Source organism: Juglans microcarpa x Juglans regia, chromosome 7D, assembly GCF_004785595.1.
Source record: "Juglans microcarpa x Juglans regia isolate MS1-56 chromosome 7D, Jm3101_v1.0, whole genome shotgun sequence".
NCBI classification, from domain to species: Eukaryota; Viridiplantae; Streptophyta; class Magnoliopsida; order Fagales; family Juglandaceae; genus Juglans; species Juglans microcarpa x Juglans regia.
Window position 1 is genome coordinate 157687 of NC_054606.1, and position 19848 is coordinate 177534.

At 35.2% G+C, this 19848-nt stretch overlaps 2 protein-coding genes across 2 annotated transcripts; both read right to left on the reverse strand.

Moving 5' to 3' along the window:
* Window positions 1–240: 240 nt before the first annotated feature.
* LOC121238390 (protein EMSY-LIKE 3-like) lies at window positions 241–5616 on the reverse strand. The gene is made up of 10 exons (XM_041135238.1): window positions 5204–5616; window positions 4345–4553; window positions 4141–4250; window positions 3765–4017; window positions 3392–3610; window positions 3250–3318; window positions 1321–1563; window positions 1170–1238; window positions 985–1048; window positions 241–630 (listed from the first exon to the last, which is right to left on the reverse strand). Exons 1-10 carry the CDS (start codon window positions 5229–5231, stop codon window positions 581–583), a joined length of 1314 nt encoding a protein of 437 aa, XP_040991172.1. The 5' UTR covers window positions 5232–5616; the 3' UTR covers window positions 241–580.
* A 1442-nt stretch (window positions 5617–7058) lies between these two features.
* On the reverse strand, window positions 7059–12093 carry LOC121240076 (probable serine/threonine-protein kinase DDB_G0280111). The gene is made up of 8 exons (XM_041137532.1): window positions 11865–12093; window positions 10347–10835; window positions 9406–9571; window positions 9262–9312; window positions 8974–9156; window positions 8746–8839; window positions 7805–8553; window positions 7059–7699 (listed from the first exon to the last, which is right to left on the reverse strand). The coding sequence occupies exons 2-8, from the start codon at window positions 10808–10810 to the stop codon at window positions 7331–7333; spliced, it is 2076 nt and encodes a 691-aa protein (XP_040993466.1). The 5' UTR covers window positions 10811–10835; window positions 11865–12093; the 3' UTR covers window positions 7059–7330.
* Window positions 12094–19848: the final 7755 nt, after the last annotated feature.

Here is a 19848-nt window from a genome sequence, read left to right on the forward strand (position 1 = left end):
TGTGAATAAGCTTCTGATGAAATTCAAAAGGACGCTACCCACAATTGAAAGGCTCATCTTTCTTATAGGTAGCAATGCCTGATCACAGTAAACTGCAGCAATTTTTTCTCGTTTCAAATTGCTACGTTCATCAATCTACTCCTTACGAATAACCACATTTAATTTTAATTTTACTCCTTGAGATAATCCCCGGAGCAAAATGAAAGGGAGCCCTTTTTAACCACATGACGTGCATCACAATTAAGAACTGTTTCCTTTCATTAAATTGCGTTTTAGAGAGGGGGGGGGGGGGGGGGGCGGAGTGAGAATTTTGTACATGATCAGTTAGTCACTAATCAAGCAATGTACACCAGCATCAGCCTTTCCTACGTGAACTCTTACTGTTAACAAATAAATTACTACCCAGCTAAAATAAATTTAATGTTTCCTTTCATTAAATTGGAAGATGGCATTATCCTAGAAAGTAGCTCTAATATCAGATGTTTGATTTTAGTCTTATCACTGGCCATCTTATAACCCTCCAAACCTTTTATCACCACGAGCATGTGCCATGCTGCTTACTGTCAGAACCAGTCCCTAATCATTCTCGATCCATTGACTGCCCAAGCGAGAATTGGTGGCCACCCTCATCTGTTTAAAGGGGGAAAAACGAACAAACATGAAGCATTAAGAAGGAAATCAACTCAGATAATTGGCTTTCATTGCAAGAAAAGGTATGAACGTGTTAATAAGGGGAGTAAAAAGCTTCTTTTCAAGTACAAAATCATTAATCAACGTTTAGACTCCCTGCACATATCACATTCAGTATTATATTTCACATTCATAGAATCAGAAACAATTCCATTCTATTTCCAGTGCTAAGAAAGAGGACACGCTCAATATGGACAGCTTAAACCGCCTTCATTGCTGGAGGCATTTCTATCATTAGCTTGGCATAGGGCAACTTAAGCTCTTAAGAATGATGCAAGGTCAAATGAAAAGTACCACTTTCGCCATCAGAAATCTCATTAAGCCTTGAAATTGCATCGATAAGTGCTTGTTCTTGTTCCTGCAGTTAGAATTTGTAAGCCAGATTTTAAACAGAGAGCTAGAAATGTAACAAATCTCAACAAGAAACAAAGGACAAGCGAAAGCCTTCCACGAGGTACCATGGTTTTCCCTTCTTATACCTTCAACATTTTCTTGGCCTTTTCAATTTCAAGAGGATCTGGATGAATTGCACCAAAAACTCTCTCTACCTGTCCAAATTCACCAGAAAATTATACAGACGGAAACAAATTAACAACTCAACTAAATATGTATCGCCCTGCTTTCACTTACCTCCTTGATCAGAGTATCTGTCTGAAGAATTTTTATATCCTCTGGGGCCTTCTTTCCAATGCCATTTTGTGATGGCAGAAAATCTTTTCTGGAATGGCCCTTTGTAACCCCCCTACCTCGTCCTACACTTGGAATACTGTCGTGGCCTACAGATCTATTAATCCCATGACTGAATCCACCATAACCAGATCGATGGGAGATTCCAGGATCCTCCCCTACCCATTGAATATCTTCAGGAGAGATCTGCATTAAGAATAATGACTCAGAATGTGTTTGCAACCAATATATAAAATCTTCGGGAAAAAGGGGGAAAAGAAAAAAGAAGAGAGCTTCATGAAAGTAGCCGGCCACAAGAAAATCTAATTTGAACATAAAAAGGCAAATCAGTGATATGATGCATAAACAAGTGAACTACTGAAGTTAAACCAAGCATAAATCCTAGAAAATAAAGAGTTGAGTTGTAACAATAAGCTGAAGAATGTATGATAAAATTTGAGTAGTTTCCTGGAAAATGGACCATATCAATTATTGTTGTAGCATATACTAATCAATTATCGTTGTGGCATATACTACCACCAATAAATGATGTCGAGTGTTCCTTTGTAGCGAACCAAGATTACAATTGGCGTCCCTTGAAATCCTTATAAAGGACAAGAACTTTTCCCTCCCAAGTAATGTGGGATCCCATTCACCATCTTCATACACTCAATTCGGGGTATTATAATCTCCATCCTTAAATCCCTAACATTCTCGTCAGGCCATTCCACCATAGGTGACATGGGTCAACTATATTTTTAGTTGAACCTGCTTCTGATACCATTTGTAACAATCCAACGAAAGCTCAAACCATATTTAGGCCTATAATCTAAAAGGACTATTCAAGGTTACAATTAGAGTCTCAATGCTTGTTTGGGATTGTTGTAGGTAATAGAGCTTTGTTAAAAAGTACTACTATTAAAAAATTGTTTATTGTTTGACAAACATGTGGCTAAAGCACGTTTAAAGTTAGTTACAGTGGCTTTACGTTATCTGTAGGAGCTTTTCAACAAAAGTTTCAATTTGGTGCTTTTTTAAAAAAATAAATAAATAAATAAATTGATTTTCAACCTTTTTTATGTGCTTAAAACACTTACAAATTTACCAAGCATACCATTTTTTCTATAAAAGAGCCTAAAAGCACTTTATAAGCTTCCAAACTGAAAACCAAACAAACACTAAGGCCTCGTTTACTTTCAGAAAACATCTCATCTCATCTCATCTTATCTCATTTAATCATTACAACTTTCCCAACTTCCAATACAAAATAAAATAAACAATTCAACTTTTTCAAATCCCAAAACAAAAATAATATTAAAAAATATATTCTAACAATATTTTATTCAACTTTTTAACTTTAATCTCATCTCATCTCCGAAAACAAACGAGCCCTAAGAATCATTATAGAGACTAAGAATCATTATAGAGGGTAAGACCTTATCCCTCCTAAGCAATGCGGGATCTCATTCACCATCTTCCTATAATCAATCTTGAGTATTACAAAGAAGCACTAGACATAGACTCCATGAAGGGTGGTACTCTTTGAAAGATAGATTATAACCACAACAACATAAAACAAACTAAGGCCAAGTGGATTAAATTGTTCCACTAAGATCAGCCCAGTAATTAGCATAGAATTTTCGATGTTGTCAACCATAATTAGATGCGCAGAGAAATGCGGGAATGAAAGGAGCTCTCCCTCTCGGGCCCTCTCTTGTGAACAATATCCAATCAATATGTGAGAGATTTCTCTCTATCTTTGCCTCTCTTTATTTTCTCTATGGAACTCCAAATCAGTGTATTAGTGAATTGAAAGGCTTAGACAAAAGTGAACCTAAAATAAGATTTGGGTAGAAAATACTGTAGGCCATGGTGACAAAGCATCAGATATACCTCTGAAAGATTGACCCACTCCCATGTCTCATTGGCTGAGCCAATATCGTAGACCAAAGCATGTCGCCCCTGACAAAAAGGGAAATCAGCCAACTATATCACTAGAATCTAGATTAGCGGCAATCAAGAGCCATATATACACCTCAACAGGATTGTAGTCAGTTATGACAGCTTCATAAAAGTTATTGTCATCTGGCCACCTGGTCCTCACTCTCCTCCCAATCAATGGATCCAATGTCGCTCCTTCAGGAGGCTGACTCGCAACAGCAGCAGAAGAAACTCTATTAGCAACTTGACCCCTCCCACTTGGACCGGACAGAGGGTACTGCTTCATTGAAGACGCAACGGGTAAGACTGTACCCTGTAAAATAAAATGGAAAAGCAAGGAAACAAACCAATCAAACAAAAAAGTTCCAAAAATTTTATGGTATCAGTCCAAACTTACATAAACGAATTAAGAAGGATCTTTTGCATGTATAATTCCAAATTTCATAACTTTACAAAATTTAACTTACAGCTTTCTGCTTCTTTGCCTTGGGTCCTGGCAGTGATCCTCGCTTTGCTGTCGACGAGGATGGCTGGTGAGATGTAGCAATGGCTGGTTGGTGAAATGGTGGAGATGGCCCACCATAGGATTGTGAAGGTACCGAATGGGTTATCTTCTGTTTCTTGCGAGATGCAGAAACAGTGGGACTGGGTACAGGATCATGAACAGCTTGACCTGTACTCAGCATGCCAGATTGATGGCCACCTGCCTGTCTCCACTCCCTATTGGAATTACCCAATGCAGTGCCCATTATCAGACAAAAGAGATAAATTCTTGCTACAATTTAACGGATTGTACTTCTCAAATAAACAGTGCTTGTTTCATAAATCTTAAATCTATCAGACCTTATCCTCCGTATGACGTCATCTGCATTAACCCGTCCTAAAAGCTCTCTGTGCTCCTCATTTGATAGTCTCAACTCTTTTCTGAGTTCCGTTATTAAACTTTCCTTCTCCTGCAGAAAAGGATTGCATGTGGCAGTAATTTAAACTTGATAAAAAAGAAGTTCAAATACATTAGATTCATGAAAGCAAAATGACCAAAAGTACCCAAGTAATGGCATCGGCTTGAGCTTTGAAGGCTCTTAAAACTGAACTGTATGCTTCTTGCTCAAGTTGGTGGATTTGGGTTTCCATATCAGTCTCACCATATATCCTGGGATATGGGACGGAGCCCACGGCAGATCTTCCATTCCCAGCAACACGGCCTCCTCGAGGAATTCTGTTTTGATGTGTTGGAGGAAGATCATCATCTGTTCCTGCAATTTTTTTTTAAATGCAACACGGCATTTATCAAAATAGAAAATAACTGGACACATTTCCGCTGGAATTCAGAGAAGAGAAATGAAACACGACATAGTATTCGGGATGTTTTCCAGGAGTTGACATGTTATGCATGCAATTTAATCTGATTTAGTCCCTCCACAGCAAGAAAACCAGTCTCATGAAGACTATTCCCAAAGGGGGGAAAATGAAGAAGAATAATAATAAATAAATAAAAAGAATAGTAAAAAAACGGTTGACTTACGCATGATTACACTCTTTCTATGTTCTTTGAGACCATTTTGGTAACGGAAACGGGTTTAAGCTCATAAATCATACAAAAGATCCAGACTTTAGAATTTAAAGACATTATCCGAGCAATAAAAACAAAACTTGCACCATTCATCACAAACAACCTAAATTAAGAAGTCCAGAAGCAACCTAAAGAAATACAGAAACCAAATTTCCAAAAAGACTGCCATTAATCATAATCCAAAACCCTGAAACTTAATTCTTTCCCTCCAAGAAACCCAAAACACCTCAAGAAACATACACAAAATTCAAGCTGCCGCAAACAAAACACACCAAAAAGGAGGCAAAACCCTAATCACCCTCAAAAGATATAAAGTTTTGCGGGAGCATTTACCACTGCTATCGTACGGCTCGTAATCCATAGCCAGTTTACCACCCAAATAATGAAACCGCTACCAATTCGAAAGAAGCACCCCAAAAAATCCCAGCCAATCGAAGAGCGAAGCAGGCCAAAGATTGCTCGATTCAGCTTAAACAGACACTGAGAAATGACGCCGTTGCAAAGCGAATTTCCGATTCGTTAACCACACTGAAGACCACAGAATTGAACGGTGATTACCGAAGAGAAACAAAGGGAGAGAGAGCAGTGGGAGCAGAATTGGGGCTCGGAGTGTGTCAGAGGCTCGCGAGTGCGACTTTCTTCTTCTTCTGTTTTTCCCCTTTTTGTCTGGTGACGGATTTGAAACTAAATTATAAAGTGGGGATTTTGTTTTCAATTTACCGTTTAGTTTGAGTTCCGCTCTTCCGTTTGTTTTGTGCGTACTCCGTCTCTGTCTTTAAAAAAAGTTGCTGAGATATCTTACCATTAATTTATATATATTCTAAAATTATATTGAGTAGTATCAACTTATAAATTTTATTATTATTTAGAGGATTATTATTTTTTAATACAAAATCAATAGCTAGACTGAAGTCCACGTTTTTTCAAATAAAAACTTCGAAACTCTTCCGTTTGTGTTTTTTTTTTATCAAAAAATGATTTGTATAGTTTGTGCAAATATGTCCATTTTCTTTTTAAAAAAAAACATAAATCTTATACATTCTTAAATTATATTTAATATTATTTTTTTTTAATATGTTCATGTTTTTTCTAGCAAAAACTTTTTTCTGAGATTCTGTTTTGTAATGGTCAAGGACAATAACACGATTATCTCTCTTACAATTATGGGTTAATTCAACTGTAGTACTTAAATTTTTATTTTTTACATTTGGAGTCTTCAGTTTTCAAATTGTGCAAAATTTAGTACTTGAATTTTAAAAAACTCGCCTACTTTTAATTTTGCCATTAGAAAATTAACAGTGTGATTGACGTGGCAGTCGTATGCCACGTGTTAGTGCTTGATTCGCTAACGTGAATATTGATGTCACATGGCTGCCAATCATAGATTGACACGTAATCTATCGTTAATTTGTTAATTATAAAATTTGAAAAATATTAAATTGTGGATTTCTTAAAAATTCAAATATCAATTTTATAAAAGTTAAAAACTGAATTCTTGAATTGCAAAAATGTGAAAATCTATATATTAATTTTGCAATTAGCTCTACAATTATTTTATAACCTATTTTACAATCAATCACAATCATCTAACTATATTAAAAATATCTTAGATTTTGATTATTAAGAAAGGAAATTTTCGTCCAAGCCAAGTCCATTTCCGGCGGTAGATGTGAAGAAAAAAGCTCTGGGAAGCCTAAAGTCACGTTGAAAGAACCATCATTCAACAATTTACCATTAAGTTTACCTTCTAGGTTGACGGTCTAGTGCGAAGAGTTTAATTGAAAAATGAAGCAAACCACCATGATTCCATCCAGCTTTTCAAACATTCCGACAAGGATATATAGGTTCAAATTAACGACCAATAATACATCCCAAAGTCTTAAATCGATGAAAATAGTAGTATGACTCTCAAATATACCTATTTGTGTATTTTAATTTTTTTTTTTTTAATGATTAAGAAAATAACTATTAATAAATTTGTATTTTTCTTACCTGGCAGGAATGGCGGTTTGAGTGATAGGGGGATTTGAAAACGTTGCAGTTTTATCGTTTGGGGGCATATCTTTACAGAGTAACTACAAACAGCTATCTGCTATGCAGCACACTAAAACAGGGGTCAAACCTGTGCAAGCACAACTTACACAACAACCCCACGTATCCCTTGCCTTCCGTATGCCAACACCATGAGTACCAACAAGATGGACAGAAATTGATTATTTTCTTAACCACCAACTGAGACACACATAAAGTATATAATTGTAGTGTACACAAAAGCATGTGTAAATGGTCACCGCATGGCAAGATCTCCAACTCACAAGCACTCAACAGCACGAATTAATTCCAAAAAACCAAATATCTCTAGAATTTCTCTATCCTCAGTTTTTGCTACCAGCACCGAAGGGTGCAACGAAGGATGCCAAGGTTCTATACCACCATTATACCCTTGCCAGATCGGCCAAGTTAAAAACCAGCCCATCCAGCAGGTTGAGAAGCTGGCTTGCTCTCTGTCATCTTTGCCTCACCAAAGCGCTGAGAATTATATCCTTCACCATTGGGTCTGGATATCTGAGGGCTGGCAGTCGAAGCAACAGAAAAACTCTCTGTTCCAAAACCCCAAGTATCAAAACCAGTATTTACTAGAGCAGCCTGCTTGTTCTGGCTAATATTTCTTGTCCTAACAGATTTTGAAGGGTTGTCTGTTGAAAGCGGCTGCTGCACCTTAGGTTCCTCAGCAAATGCATGCCATGGCTTTGGCTCCAGGCTTCCAGTATTCCCATCCGATTTCTCTCGCTGTACTTCCCAACCTGCCCCTTCAATCTTCTCCCCATGCTAAAAGGAGAACGAATACCATAAGACAAAAAGCATGACGGAGACAAAACCCACCAAATTCAGACAATTACAACAGTAGCAAACAAAATTCAAAGAATACATTACCAAATGGGTTGCAGATCGTATTCCAGACAAAGTTTGATTTTTTGAAGCATCTTTATGTGGTGGAGTTCTAGCCGCGAGTGCTTGCTTCAGCTCCTGTATCTCCTGCCTTTGAGATCGGCAAATGGCAGACAGCTTTTCAAATTTGGAAGTTATTTCAGCCTTATCCAAGTTAGCTTGCTTCAGCTCCTCCTTCAACTTCTCTACCTCGACCTCTAATGCTTCCTCTTTTCCTGATTTGCTATTACTAACTCCAGAGCTGAACTTATTCGTATCAAATTCAGCAACAAAAGTGTTAAAAGCTTCATCTTGAAAAGCAGATGTGCTCTCAGTTTTAGATGGTTTTAGCCTCTCCAAGCCATGGTCTGTATCCTTCTGGGAAAACGTTATCTCAAAGTCCTTGGAAGGGCCATCCCCAGGCTTGAGCGCATTTCTTCGGACTGCATGGGTTTGCATATTTACCTCTTTAGCAGGGGTAGTGCTCCTAGGCAAAGGATGATTCTCTGGGTATTGATCATGTTTTGTTGTGCTATAGCTAGTTGGCTCTTCATCAAATTTGGGTATTGTTGTGTCCTCAGCAGCAACCGAGTCCTTTGCATGCTGAGTGGACCAGAAAGCACCAAGCTGCCCCTGACCTCCCCCAGTCCTAGATGAAGGGTGCGATGTGTTTCTAGTTGGTTCTGCAGATGAAGGTGGCGGTGGTGGACTTCTACGCGGCACTGGATGAGCCTTACTTGCAGGCTTTGAAATACCTATAGGATTGCCATAAAATATCAATATCACTTCAACTGAAAGCAATCTCAAACATTTGTGGCATTCTCCAATTTCAAGCACTAACGAAAATATTTTTTTCTTAATCTCAGCCATGCTACGAAATTGAATTTAATCAATCATACAGAAAGAGAATAAAGTTGCATGTGAAAGTACACATTTGATGCCCTCACCTTCATGTACGTCAGTAAACTGCATTTCAGGTGGCCTATCTGGCAAAGACTTGTGTAAATTAGCAGGTAACTGCTCATTGACACGAAACCACACCTGCCACCATCATATAAGGTCCCAGCATAAGTAAGCAGGATGATGGTCTATGCACCTAAGATTGCCATGGACAATATAATCTAAAACTAACCTAAATTCATGGAGATGAATGGCCAATCAAGCAAAGCGCTTGCCTGCGTGATGTCTGGTCTGTCATCTGGGGAAGCTTGAAGCATGTCGCTGATTAGGTCTGTTACAGCGGAGCTATATTTAGGTAGTTCTGGAACGCGATAATTCCCATTCAAGATTTGTAGCTTTGACTCTCCATCAAACGCATTTTTGAAGTAGCATATCCGGAAGAGGAGGCAACCAAGAGCCTGCAAAGTGCAAGAGAAAAAAATTAGTTTCCCAATGCACATTTGAAACGATTATCTAATTGTTTATAGATCATACACTGAATTGAGAGTTTCACATTGACTTACCCATATGTCTACCTTCTCATTTATAAGTTCTCTCCGGAAGAGATCCCACATCTAAGTCAATAAAAGGAGGAAGCTAAAAATCAAATAACTTTACTACCAAATATCATAACTATAACTTTGTAAGAGAAAAGTTCCTTGTTCAACCTCAGGGGCCCTGTAGGCAGGTGTTGTGTGCTTCCTGATATTATCTTCTTCAATACCCATTTCTTCAGGCTTCTCAAATCGCTTGTGATTAGTAGAGGTACTTCCAAAATCACACAACTTCCATAATCCATCAGGCCCCAACAGAAGATTCTCGGCTTTCAAGTCCCTGAAAATCAAATTGAAGAACTGTAAACTAATAGCATGCATTCTTTGGCAAGTCACAACACAAAGAACCCAATAAGTATCTTCCAACAAGTAATGCAATTGGTAAATCTTTTCTTCGTGTTTACTTGTATGATATCCCTTTTTTATCTACATGAAATAAAAATAAAAAAAAATACTAAACAAGATGTATGGTTGAAGCAATATATGTGTATGTATCCATGTATGCATGCATGCATGTTTTTATTACAAATAATGCAACTTAGAGAACAGGTTGAAGCGCTGTCATGCCACCCTCATCAGTAAAAGCATGATTTACAAGCCAATCCAAGAATCGCCATTATGTAATCATTAACTACAACGAGAGAGAGAGAGAGAGAGAGAGAGAGAGAGAGAGAGAGAGAGATGGGGGGCTAAATGCACATCTATATTTCATTGACTATTCCAAGAGAAATGCATGAACGGTAAAAAAAGTCGTATGCTTTAGGCCTGGTTTAGATAGTGAGATGAGTTGAGATGAAAGTTGAATAAAAATATTATAAAGTTATAATATTGTTAGAATATAATTTTTTAATATTATTTTTGTTTTGAGATTTGAAAAAATTGAATTTTTTATTATATTTGAAAGTTTAGGAAAGTTATAATGATTAGATGAGTTTGAGATGATTTCTAAAAACAAACGAGGCCTTATAAAAAAAGTAAAAAAGAAACAACTATAGAAGAAGATTATCTAACTTTGATAAATATTAAACTTGAAAGCACCTAGTTAGAATCCTTACCTATGTGCAATAGGCGGTGACTGACAGTGCATTGCAAAAACAGCATTGCACACATCCCTAAAGATTGAGAGGACCTGTTTCTCATCAAAAAACCCAGCTCCTCTGCTCTCTAGCACATTAACTAAGGACTTCTCACAAAATTCCATCACAATGAGTGCTTCCTTCGTTCGTCCCACATCCAAGATGGTGTGTGCAAAGAGTGCAACAACATTTGGATGTCCTTTGAGGGATTTCATCACTGAGATCTCCTTCATCACCAGATCCAGTGATTCCTCGTCATTACATATTATGTGTTTTAAAGCATACTGCTTTGAAACATTCACAGCATCCCGAGCTAAATAGACACATGAGAATCCTCCCTCAGCAATGGAATTCCGGACATGAATCTTAAGATTTCCAACATCAATAGAGCGGCCTTCAAGACCAGTTGCTTCTTTTTGCATAAATGGTTTGAACCTCCACATGATCAAAACAAAGGACAAAAAAGCACTGCATATGCAACACGAGCGATTGCAGATGTTTTTTTATAAGTAAATGTAACATCAATTATGGAAAAAACACTACTCATTGGAAATGTTACTACATCATTCATGTTACATAAGATGGAAAGTCTCAAATTAAGTTACCATATTATGGTTGGGATATATCATATATAACTCTCACTGCCTCAAAATTTCAACTGCATCGATGCTTACTCGACTTGTAAATTGATAACTCCACAGGCCAACTCTAATCACTAGGTAATTGATTGAAAGGAGGCCAAAACAAAATGATCAACCAAAAAGGCACGATCAATCTAACAATTGTAGAGTTGAACAACAAGCGAGTAAAACTAAAACATTTGCATATCCTCTTTGTTTAAGAAGTCATCTGTCAGAACAGTGCCAGATGGGAACTCAGCTACTAAGACATAAACATAAACATACCAGGCAAATTTAATAAGGCGGAGAATTGCGTAGATGCATTGAGAGAAAAAGAGAAAATACTATCATCATTATTAAGATCAAACACTGACATTCCCAGGCTCCTAAAACTAAAGTTCGGAATAAAAAGTAATGGATATCATTAAAGCCGATAATATTCATTCAATAATACGATCCGCACTACGATAAAAATATTTAGCAGTAAATAACCAAGATCTGGCTCATACTCCAGAAGCTGATCCTTCCCCATACAATCTCAAAATTTTTAACTTTATTTCTTCTTCTTTTTTCCCTTTGAGCATTGAACATAAAAATAAAAGTACAAAATCAAACAAATCGAAGATATTTCTTTGCAACATAGCTCAAACAATACGCATCGAACCCCCGCACTAATTGAATAACCGAGCTCAAATAAACTCCAGCGCATGCTAACAATCTTGAGCTAGAATTTTAAGAAATCGAATAAACGCACAAGAAGCAAACGATTGAATCCAAGACTTTCCAAAAGGCTCGATCTATTTTGTAAAGATTTCTAGGAAACCTAAAAAAAATCTAAACAAAAGCAATGAAAAGGAAAGCTTGTAGATGGTTATACCTAGTAACCAGAAGCGGATTTGAGTTAGCGAACGAGAGAGAGAGAAGCGTGTGGTGGAGGCTGATTCAGAATTCGATAGTAGAAGACATAGAAACTCTGGAAATTGAGATCTGAGGGTTTACGACTTTACGTGCTGATCCGGAAACTCTCTTGAGCCCTTTTCTGATTCCCAGAGACAGAGATAAAGGTGGATGAAAGGCGAAATATATACAGTTGGCCGAGTAGTGAATATTTGATTTATTTTTTTTTTCCGCATAAACAAACCTACAAATTTAGTTTTTAGGTAAAATACTACAAATTTTATTTACAACCACAATATTTAAAAGTATAATTGAGGTTTTTTTCCTAATTCCAACAAAATTATCTTGATTTTAATACTATTAACGTCTAAAATGCTAGAAGAGAATGTAATTAATTTAAAATACTAATATTAATATAGATGATAAATATTGAGTAAAATATAATGTAGAAAATTGGAAGCGAATCGCAATGGAGCCATTGATGTAGGTGGGGACAGAAATCCATCGGCCGAGAATGGGTGATGTATACGCTGCGATTGCATGCATGGAATATAAGCCCCTGTGCTTTTCGTTGGTTTTTGGAGTAGCACGTACGTGAACGTGACTTTCCCGCTCTGGGAGTGGTGACTTTCCTCCTGCTGGCGCCACGACATTCTAAACTGCTACTTGCTGTGTATGCATACCACGTGTCACACTCTTATTGCTCTATTAGATGATCCTATCAAGTTGGTGGATGGAAGCAAATACAAATCGATGTACGAGATTGATATGAAAATGAGAGCGGCGATCCGTTAAGGGCATAGGAAGCATTTCAACAATGTGTGTGATTGGAAAGAACATTAAATAACGTATTAAATATGAAATTTATCACGAATGATAATATATTAAATGCATATTAAGCATCTAGAGGATGTGTGGTGAATAGAAAATAACATTAAATAACATATTGAATATGATACTTATCATCAACGATGATCCGTTAAGTGTGTAGGAAACATCTAAAAGAAGTGTGATAAATGAAAAAGAACACCAAATAACACTTTAAACAGGATTAGCTTTAAAATAAATAGTCTACATAATCAAGCTTCGCATTAGCTAAGACCTCCGATACCATGTAGAAAATAAAATAAAATAGAAAAATAGATGGAGAAGAGAGAATGAGGGATAGAGACTATGAGGGCTACATCTTTACCATTCTTAATTATTTTCTATTACATAAAATTTGTCCACATTTATAGATTAATGAAGTTAGAAATATAATAAAAATACAATAAATCAATTATACTAATTGATACTGATTGATTTACATAATAAACTAAATATTATAGAGAATGGGTCATATTACTATATATAAGATAATGTTATAAATATCTATTCTATTATAATAAGAGTCTATCCAACTTGAACAGTAATAAACAACAATTTTCTTGCCCTTCCGTGTGCAATCTATGTGTGTTGTGTGGTTATTTTTTATCATTCTACTTTGTTCTTGTGTCAGTTTATATGAGGTTTTATTTGTCTTTTTACAATTCTGTGTCAGTGTTAGGGTGTGTTAGTGGGTTACGATTTATTTTAGAGCAAATCTTATAACCGGTCCGTCCGACATATCCAAAATAACAGCCCTCTAATATCTGAATGACACGTAGGTTTCACAAATTAATTTTAACGTGGACACACTCAGGGGATTGAAGTTTGTTCCCCTCTCCCCTCTCTCACAGAATCGTTGGACAACATTCTCGCACGACAAGATGAAACGCACTGCTTCGCCTCCCTCTCGCGCGGCATCGCCCCTCTCTCGTGACGGTCAATCGAGAGTCAACAGACCTCTCCCTGGACCAAAACCTCGAAGCCCCTTGATTTTCTTGACTCCTGTCTCTCTCGAAGGCGAGACATTTTACTAGTTGTCGTCAACGACGACATAGCCCTCAAACACGCCAAATTCCTAAATTCCTCTGTGATATCTATTTTGTCATTAGCTTCTATTCGATTTTAATTACCAACTACTATAGTAAATGCAACTTTTGTTTTGAACGTGAAGATGAGGGTCCCACTTTTAATTACCAATTGTTATAGGTAGTGTGTGAATGACTTTTGAAGATGCTCTCTGTTTTTTTCTCTTAGATACTTGATTTGAATTTTCTGCAATGTTGGATTCTTAACGTTCTTGAAATTTGGGTAATCTTTTACTAGTCAGAAAGCTTTGCTTTGTTCGTTGCTTGGAATTTCTTGTTATCAATTATTATAGGCGTAGTTGGCGACTGGGATGGTGGGCGACGGACTAGTGGCGGCAGAACTGATGGTCTAGGTGTAGGCAACGGATGGTGCGAAATCAATGTGAGCGAAGGACTGAGACGACGGAACTGATGCACAACGGAAATGATGTCGTGCGGCAGTGCAAAGAGACAGAAATTAAAGGGGGCTATTAGCGACGGAAAGCTTCAGTGAAATGGAGCGTATTCTGCTTTTGTGAGATATAATGTAGTGTGTTTGGGCTATTGTTATTTTGGTGAAATTGCTGACGTAGCAGAAGCAGAGAGGGAGGCTGTTATACCCACAATTTCGGTTGGACCGTTTCAAAGCGGAACTGTTTATTTTATCCTTTTGTGTTTTACGTTTGCTGATTGTGTCAACACAAAAGTTTGAGTCTTATGTCCGTCTGTCAGTTCATCAATTCGTGCATCTAGGTAGTTGTCAGGGTTTATATATAGGAAAATTCAATACATCATACTACCATCCTACTTTCTCCCACCAAGTATAATGTAGCACATTTATCATCATTAAATGTTTATTTATTGCATGCTTTTTTATCATCTAATGGCGATGAATGTGCTACATACCACTTAGTATGATCAAAATAGGATGAGAGTGTGGTGTATAGTATTACTCTTATATATATATATATCTACTATATATCTACTATATATAAGTGCAAATAAGCAGGCAGGAGTTCTCACATTTCTTTTCGATTTTACCCTACACTCTCTATATATTTCCCTGCTGTCTTTCGCCTCTTGCATGTTCTAGATTTCGATTCTGTCAAATTATTTTCCCTTTCTTATCCTCTTCATCACTGCTTCCACCGTGATTCATTTTAAGTGTAAAATAATATTTTTTTTTTGCCGCTTTGTATACATGTTCATTAGTGCTTTAACCGCAACTGATTTTAGGTATAAAATATACTATTTTTTGCCACTTTCTGGAAAAGTATCGATCTTATCAGATTCTATTCTTAATTTTTTTCCCACCGCTTTTCCCGTTCTTATCCTATTATGCTTCTGTCAAATTCTTTTCTAGATGTTATCATTTTCATCACTACTTAAACCGACTCATTTTGAGTATAAAATCAGATTCATGCACGGCAGCAAGGCCACAAGCAACCAAGAAAACTGAACCTCTCCGACACATGCACAACCATGGGAGTCTGGGTAAAAAAGTGAGCCAACGATACAGCTCCGGATGTGGCGATGTAGCGGCGAAGGAAGTCCTCGAGCTTCGCCCCAGTGGTAAACATGGATAGCTCAGTTGCACTAGAAGTCGAACCATGATCTTGCGTTACGTTATTCATAGTATTTCTTCATCATATGAGATTGAAACCTAGTGGTTTTGCAATGCCCGACCACCCCCATGGACCCAAGCCACCGTCAAAGCCTCCACATCAACCCCATACTGGCCACAAATCGAGAGAAGAGAGAGAGTTAATGGCAAAAAAAAAATGGAAAATCATCTTTTGTCAAGAGAGAAAGAGAGAGTTGACGACAAAAAAAAAAAAAAAAAATGAAACATCAGTTTTTTCAACCTTCAGTCATCCATCTACACAAAATGAATTCACCAAATTCATGTTTGGATGGTTGGATGAGTTTAAAGCAGAGGATATCGGGCTCAGCTTGGGAACCAAAAGAGCCTCTTTATAAAAAATTTATAAAAAATATTGTACTCTTGAAAAAATAAACTTTAATCTTAGACAATATTTATTTTCTTCCATTTAAAACTATGTGATTATTGACTTTATCTATTACATTTTATTATTAGACATTATATAACTCTTTCTTCAAGTATTTTACATATAATTAGTTACAAATTTAGAATTAAAAAGTGTTCCTATTTTACTAATGTTTTTAAAAAAAAAGTTATTAAAAATTAACTTACGTAAATCATTGACTTTTATAAAAAACTTTGTTACTATAATTCTTATTTTCCTCCTATCTCATTAACTGTCAATTTATTTTCATATTTTTGCAATTCATGCACGTATGCCCTTACTAGTATCTACTTCTACTTATATATAAAGTGCGAATGTTGGGTGAATAGTATTTCGTCTAAAATTTTCATTTCCAATTTTGCCCTTACTTGTATTCCAAAATTACATTATGTTTCCTTTTATTCCGCACACAACACAAATCTTCTCTCATTGTCGACTCTACTCTCCCTCCCTAATTCTCTCTCTCAATTCACACTTCAAAAATTCTTCATTAGAGAACATTACACCTAGATTTACAAAAGAAAAAAAATCAATCCCTCCGATTTGAGGAGGAAGATTTCTAAGATTTCAAAATTTCTACAAATTCACTAAAACACTATACCATATACACAAAAACCAAACAAAAACAAAGTCATAAACAAAAACACCCTCTTTGCACTGCTGTTACTGCTTCTTCCATCGTTCATTTGTATTTCCCTTAGCCCAGATTACAACACAAGGTGCAGACTGTTAACATATATACGATTTGAACAAGAAATAAAAAAAAATTTCAGATCTCAAAAAATCTTACATTCAGATTTGAAGGGAAAAAAAAACTCAAATCAGAAGAAGGAAAAAAAATCCACCTTTCCCATGAAGAACAACCGTGTTCTTCGTTGGTTGACACCTAGGTTGCAGTTTTCTTCATTTTCTTTGAGACCAAACACGGGAAATATTTGTAGAGGAGATTTGAGAGACATGGTTGAAGAATCGTGAGGATAGAGAGAGAGAGCTTTGGTTTCCAACGAAAAATAAATTATAAAAGAAAGAGGTGTGAGAGATTGAGTTTGAGGAGGGTCGAGAAAGAGAGAGACAAAGCAGAAAGTGAGTGGGGGTTTCTAAGAAGTTGAGAGAGGGAGAGAGAATTAGAAGATGGGGAAGAAGGATCGGGAAGGGAAGGCTGGAGGGGGGAAGAAAAAGGATGGGCTGAGCTGGGCTGACCAAATGAGAATAAATATAAAAGATTTTCTTTGGACTTTACAAGTGCATTTTAGATTTTATTAGAAATAATCTTGAATATTATTTTTCGAAATTGATAGTAAATTTTCATAAAATTCTTAAGTAAATAAAAACTCTAAAGAGATGAAATTTAATGTTGCATAGTGTTTTATTCCCTTCATAAGATTCAAAAGAAAATGTTTACAAATTAAACTTTATGTTGTGCAGTATTTTATATCTTTTAATTTTGAATCCTGTAAATATTGAATTGAATTTTTGTGTTCTACTACAAATATGTAGTTAGCTATATAATTTCTTCTGTTTCTATTAATGGTTTCTTTTTGGTGATTTATTAAAATATATACTTTCTAAACCTAAATGTTTCTTCTGTTTTCGGATAAATTGAAGATTTTCTTCCAAAATAAATATATTTCTAAGTATAATTATAAATTTCCATTGGGGAATGCATTATAATATTTTAATAATTTAAATAAATCTTTATATTTATTAGATCTCTTATTATTCTTAATATATAGTTATTTAATAAATGTAAATATAGATGGAATGACTTTGGACTTAACTATTAACCTATAGTCTATTCATTGTTTTTAAAAATTATTATACCAATTGCTCATAAAATTGTAATAAGAAATTACAAGACCACCTCCTATATTTCTAAAATATTGCAAGTCAAATTTTAGAAAAATAATGGATGATCCATTTAGGCGCAAAAATAAATGATCTTGGATAATTGCGCCAAAACAAGCTGAAGGTACTCTCTATCAATGTTGTAACCGAAGCAACATCATAAATATTGTATGGAACTGAAAATGTTGGATAGAAATTGGGTGACCATGTCGGCGAAAGAAGCGGGGAGAGAGAGAGAGAGAGAGAGAGAGAAGTAGGTGGGTTGGGGGAAAAGGAAAAGAGGGGATATTTTGGACTTTGTTATTCACATGTGAAAAAGAGAGAACTTGGCGCAGGTGGGTTGGGAAGAAAAGAAAATAGGTGAAAATAATACATAGAAAAATAAGAGAGAAATAAATAGATAAGGAAAAAAATATACTAAATTTTAAAATCAAATTTTTTTATTCTTGATCTAAAATTAAATTTTTTATTATAAAATAAAATGATGAGTTTTAATAAATACTTCTTAGGAGAATAGAGTCATCTAAATAATGAGAGTTCTTAACATAAAATAAATTATTGAATATTAAATAATATTCTTAAAATAATAAAATCATTGAAATAAATTAATTTTTTTGAAACTATATTATTTTCATAACTTCAAAATATAAAAAGGTTTACTTGAAAATTAGTATTTGTTCAATAACACTACAAATACCTCATTTAAAATGATTTTAGTAAAATATTTAGAGGATTTTAGAATACTTTACTCAATTTAAAAATCATCATCTAGATTTAAAATAAAGATATTAGATTTAAAATGATTTTTTTTAAAGAAATTCTATTCATCATCACCACACACTAATATGTAATTTCTTATTTTTTTCTTGATGTGTTAACACACATATTTAAACATCAATATATATGTTTAAATTGAATGGAAAAAATGAAAAATCACATGTTATTCTATAATATAAAAGATGATGAGCTGAATTTTTTTTCTATAATTCATTATTTCTACTTTTTAAAGTAATTTCTTTGTTTACAAAACAAAAATTTATGTAAAATTAAACTGGAGACATGTGCAAGGCACATTGTCCATTCCTAGTATTTATAAAAGCGCAAATGTTGGATAAACAGTATTCTCGTCTAACATTTTCTTTTCTAATTTTGGCCTTAGTTTTGTTCCATTCTTCACATAACCGACTTACTTTTCGGTCTTTTTATTTGCTCTTCTTCTTTGCTATGCTTATCCTGCTGTTTTATCTATTTACTCACAGTCTTTATATACAATTTTTGGTCTTCTTGAACCTACAGATACACAATGGAAGAAAATAATAACAAAAAAAAAGTGAAAAAACAGAGAAAACGAAAGTGAAAAAAGTTACAGATGAATAAAAAAGTTAAAAAAAGTTAATTACATCACTCAGATCTGAACACAATAGTTTCAAATATATGAAGATCTATTCAGATTTGTAGAGAAAAAAAAAAAAAATAAACCGACTTAAAAAAAAAAATGCATTGACTCAGATATCTAGGAAGAAAAATATTTAAGATAAACAAAAATATGAGAAAAAAATGAACATAGACTCAGATTTGAAGATTTGTAGATCTGTAGGGAAAAAAAAAATTTCCACCACTCTGATCTCAACATAATGTCTTCAAATATATGAAGATCTGTTTAGATCTATAGAGAAAAAATTTCAGAGATAGACCAACTTCAAAAAAATTTCAAAGAAAAAAAAAACTTCAAAAAAATCAAAGAAATAAAACCGTTTAAAAAAAATACAGACCAATGAAAACGTAAAAAAAAATGGAGATGAAAATAATGGCTTATGTTATAGAGAGAGAGAGAGAATGTGTGTGTGTGTGTGAGGAAGGCCTTCTTGGTGTTGATCCAGTTGAGAGAATAAGTAACAATTTGTAGTTTAATGGTGAGGCTACGACACAGATGAGAGAGAACCAAAAAAAGATTGAACAGGGAGTAAGACTCTAAAAGATTAGGTGATAGAGAGTTTTGTAAACAAAAATGGGAGCGTTGGCGTACAGAACAAAATAAAAAGAGGAGAAAAAAAACTTGGATTTTCTCCATCTTCAAATGACTTCGTGTGGGGGCTATGTCAGAGACACGGTTTTTCACGTGAGAATTTGGGTTTTTTTT

Excerpts from the sequence above, each read along its gene's own strand:
- LOC121238390 (XM_041135238.1), bottom strand. The coding sequence starts at position 5,231 with ATGGATTACGAGCCGTACGATAGCAGTG. Across the intron at positions 3,319-3,391 it reads CTGACTACAATCCTGTTGAG|GGGCGACATGCTTTGGTCTA; the intron begins GTGTATATATGG and ends CCTTTTTGTCAG. Across the intron at positions 631-984 it reads GATTTCTGATGGCGAAAGTG|ATGAGGGTGGCCACCAATTC; the intron begins GTACTTTTCATT and ends CCCTTTAAACAG.
- LOC121240076 (XM_041137532.1), bottom strand. The coding sequence starts at position 10,810 with ATGTGGAGGTTCAAACCATTTATGCAAAAAGAAGCAACTGGTCTTGAA. Across the intron at positions 9,313-9,405 it reads CTGCCTACAGGGCCCCTGAG|ATGTGGGATCTCTTCCGGAG; the intron begins GTTGAACAAGGA and ends TTATTGACTTAG. Across the intron at positions 8,840-8,973 it reads ACAGACCAGACATCACGCAG|GTGTGGTTTCGTGTCAATGA; the intron begins GCAAGCGCTTTG and ends TGATGGTGGCAG.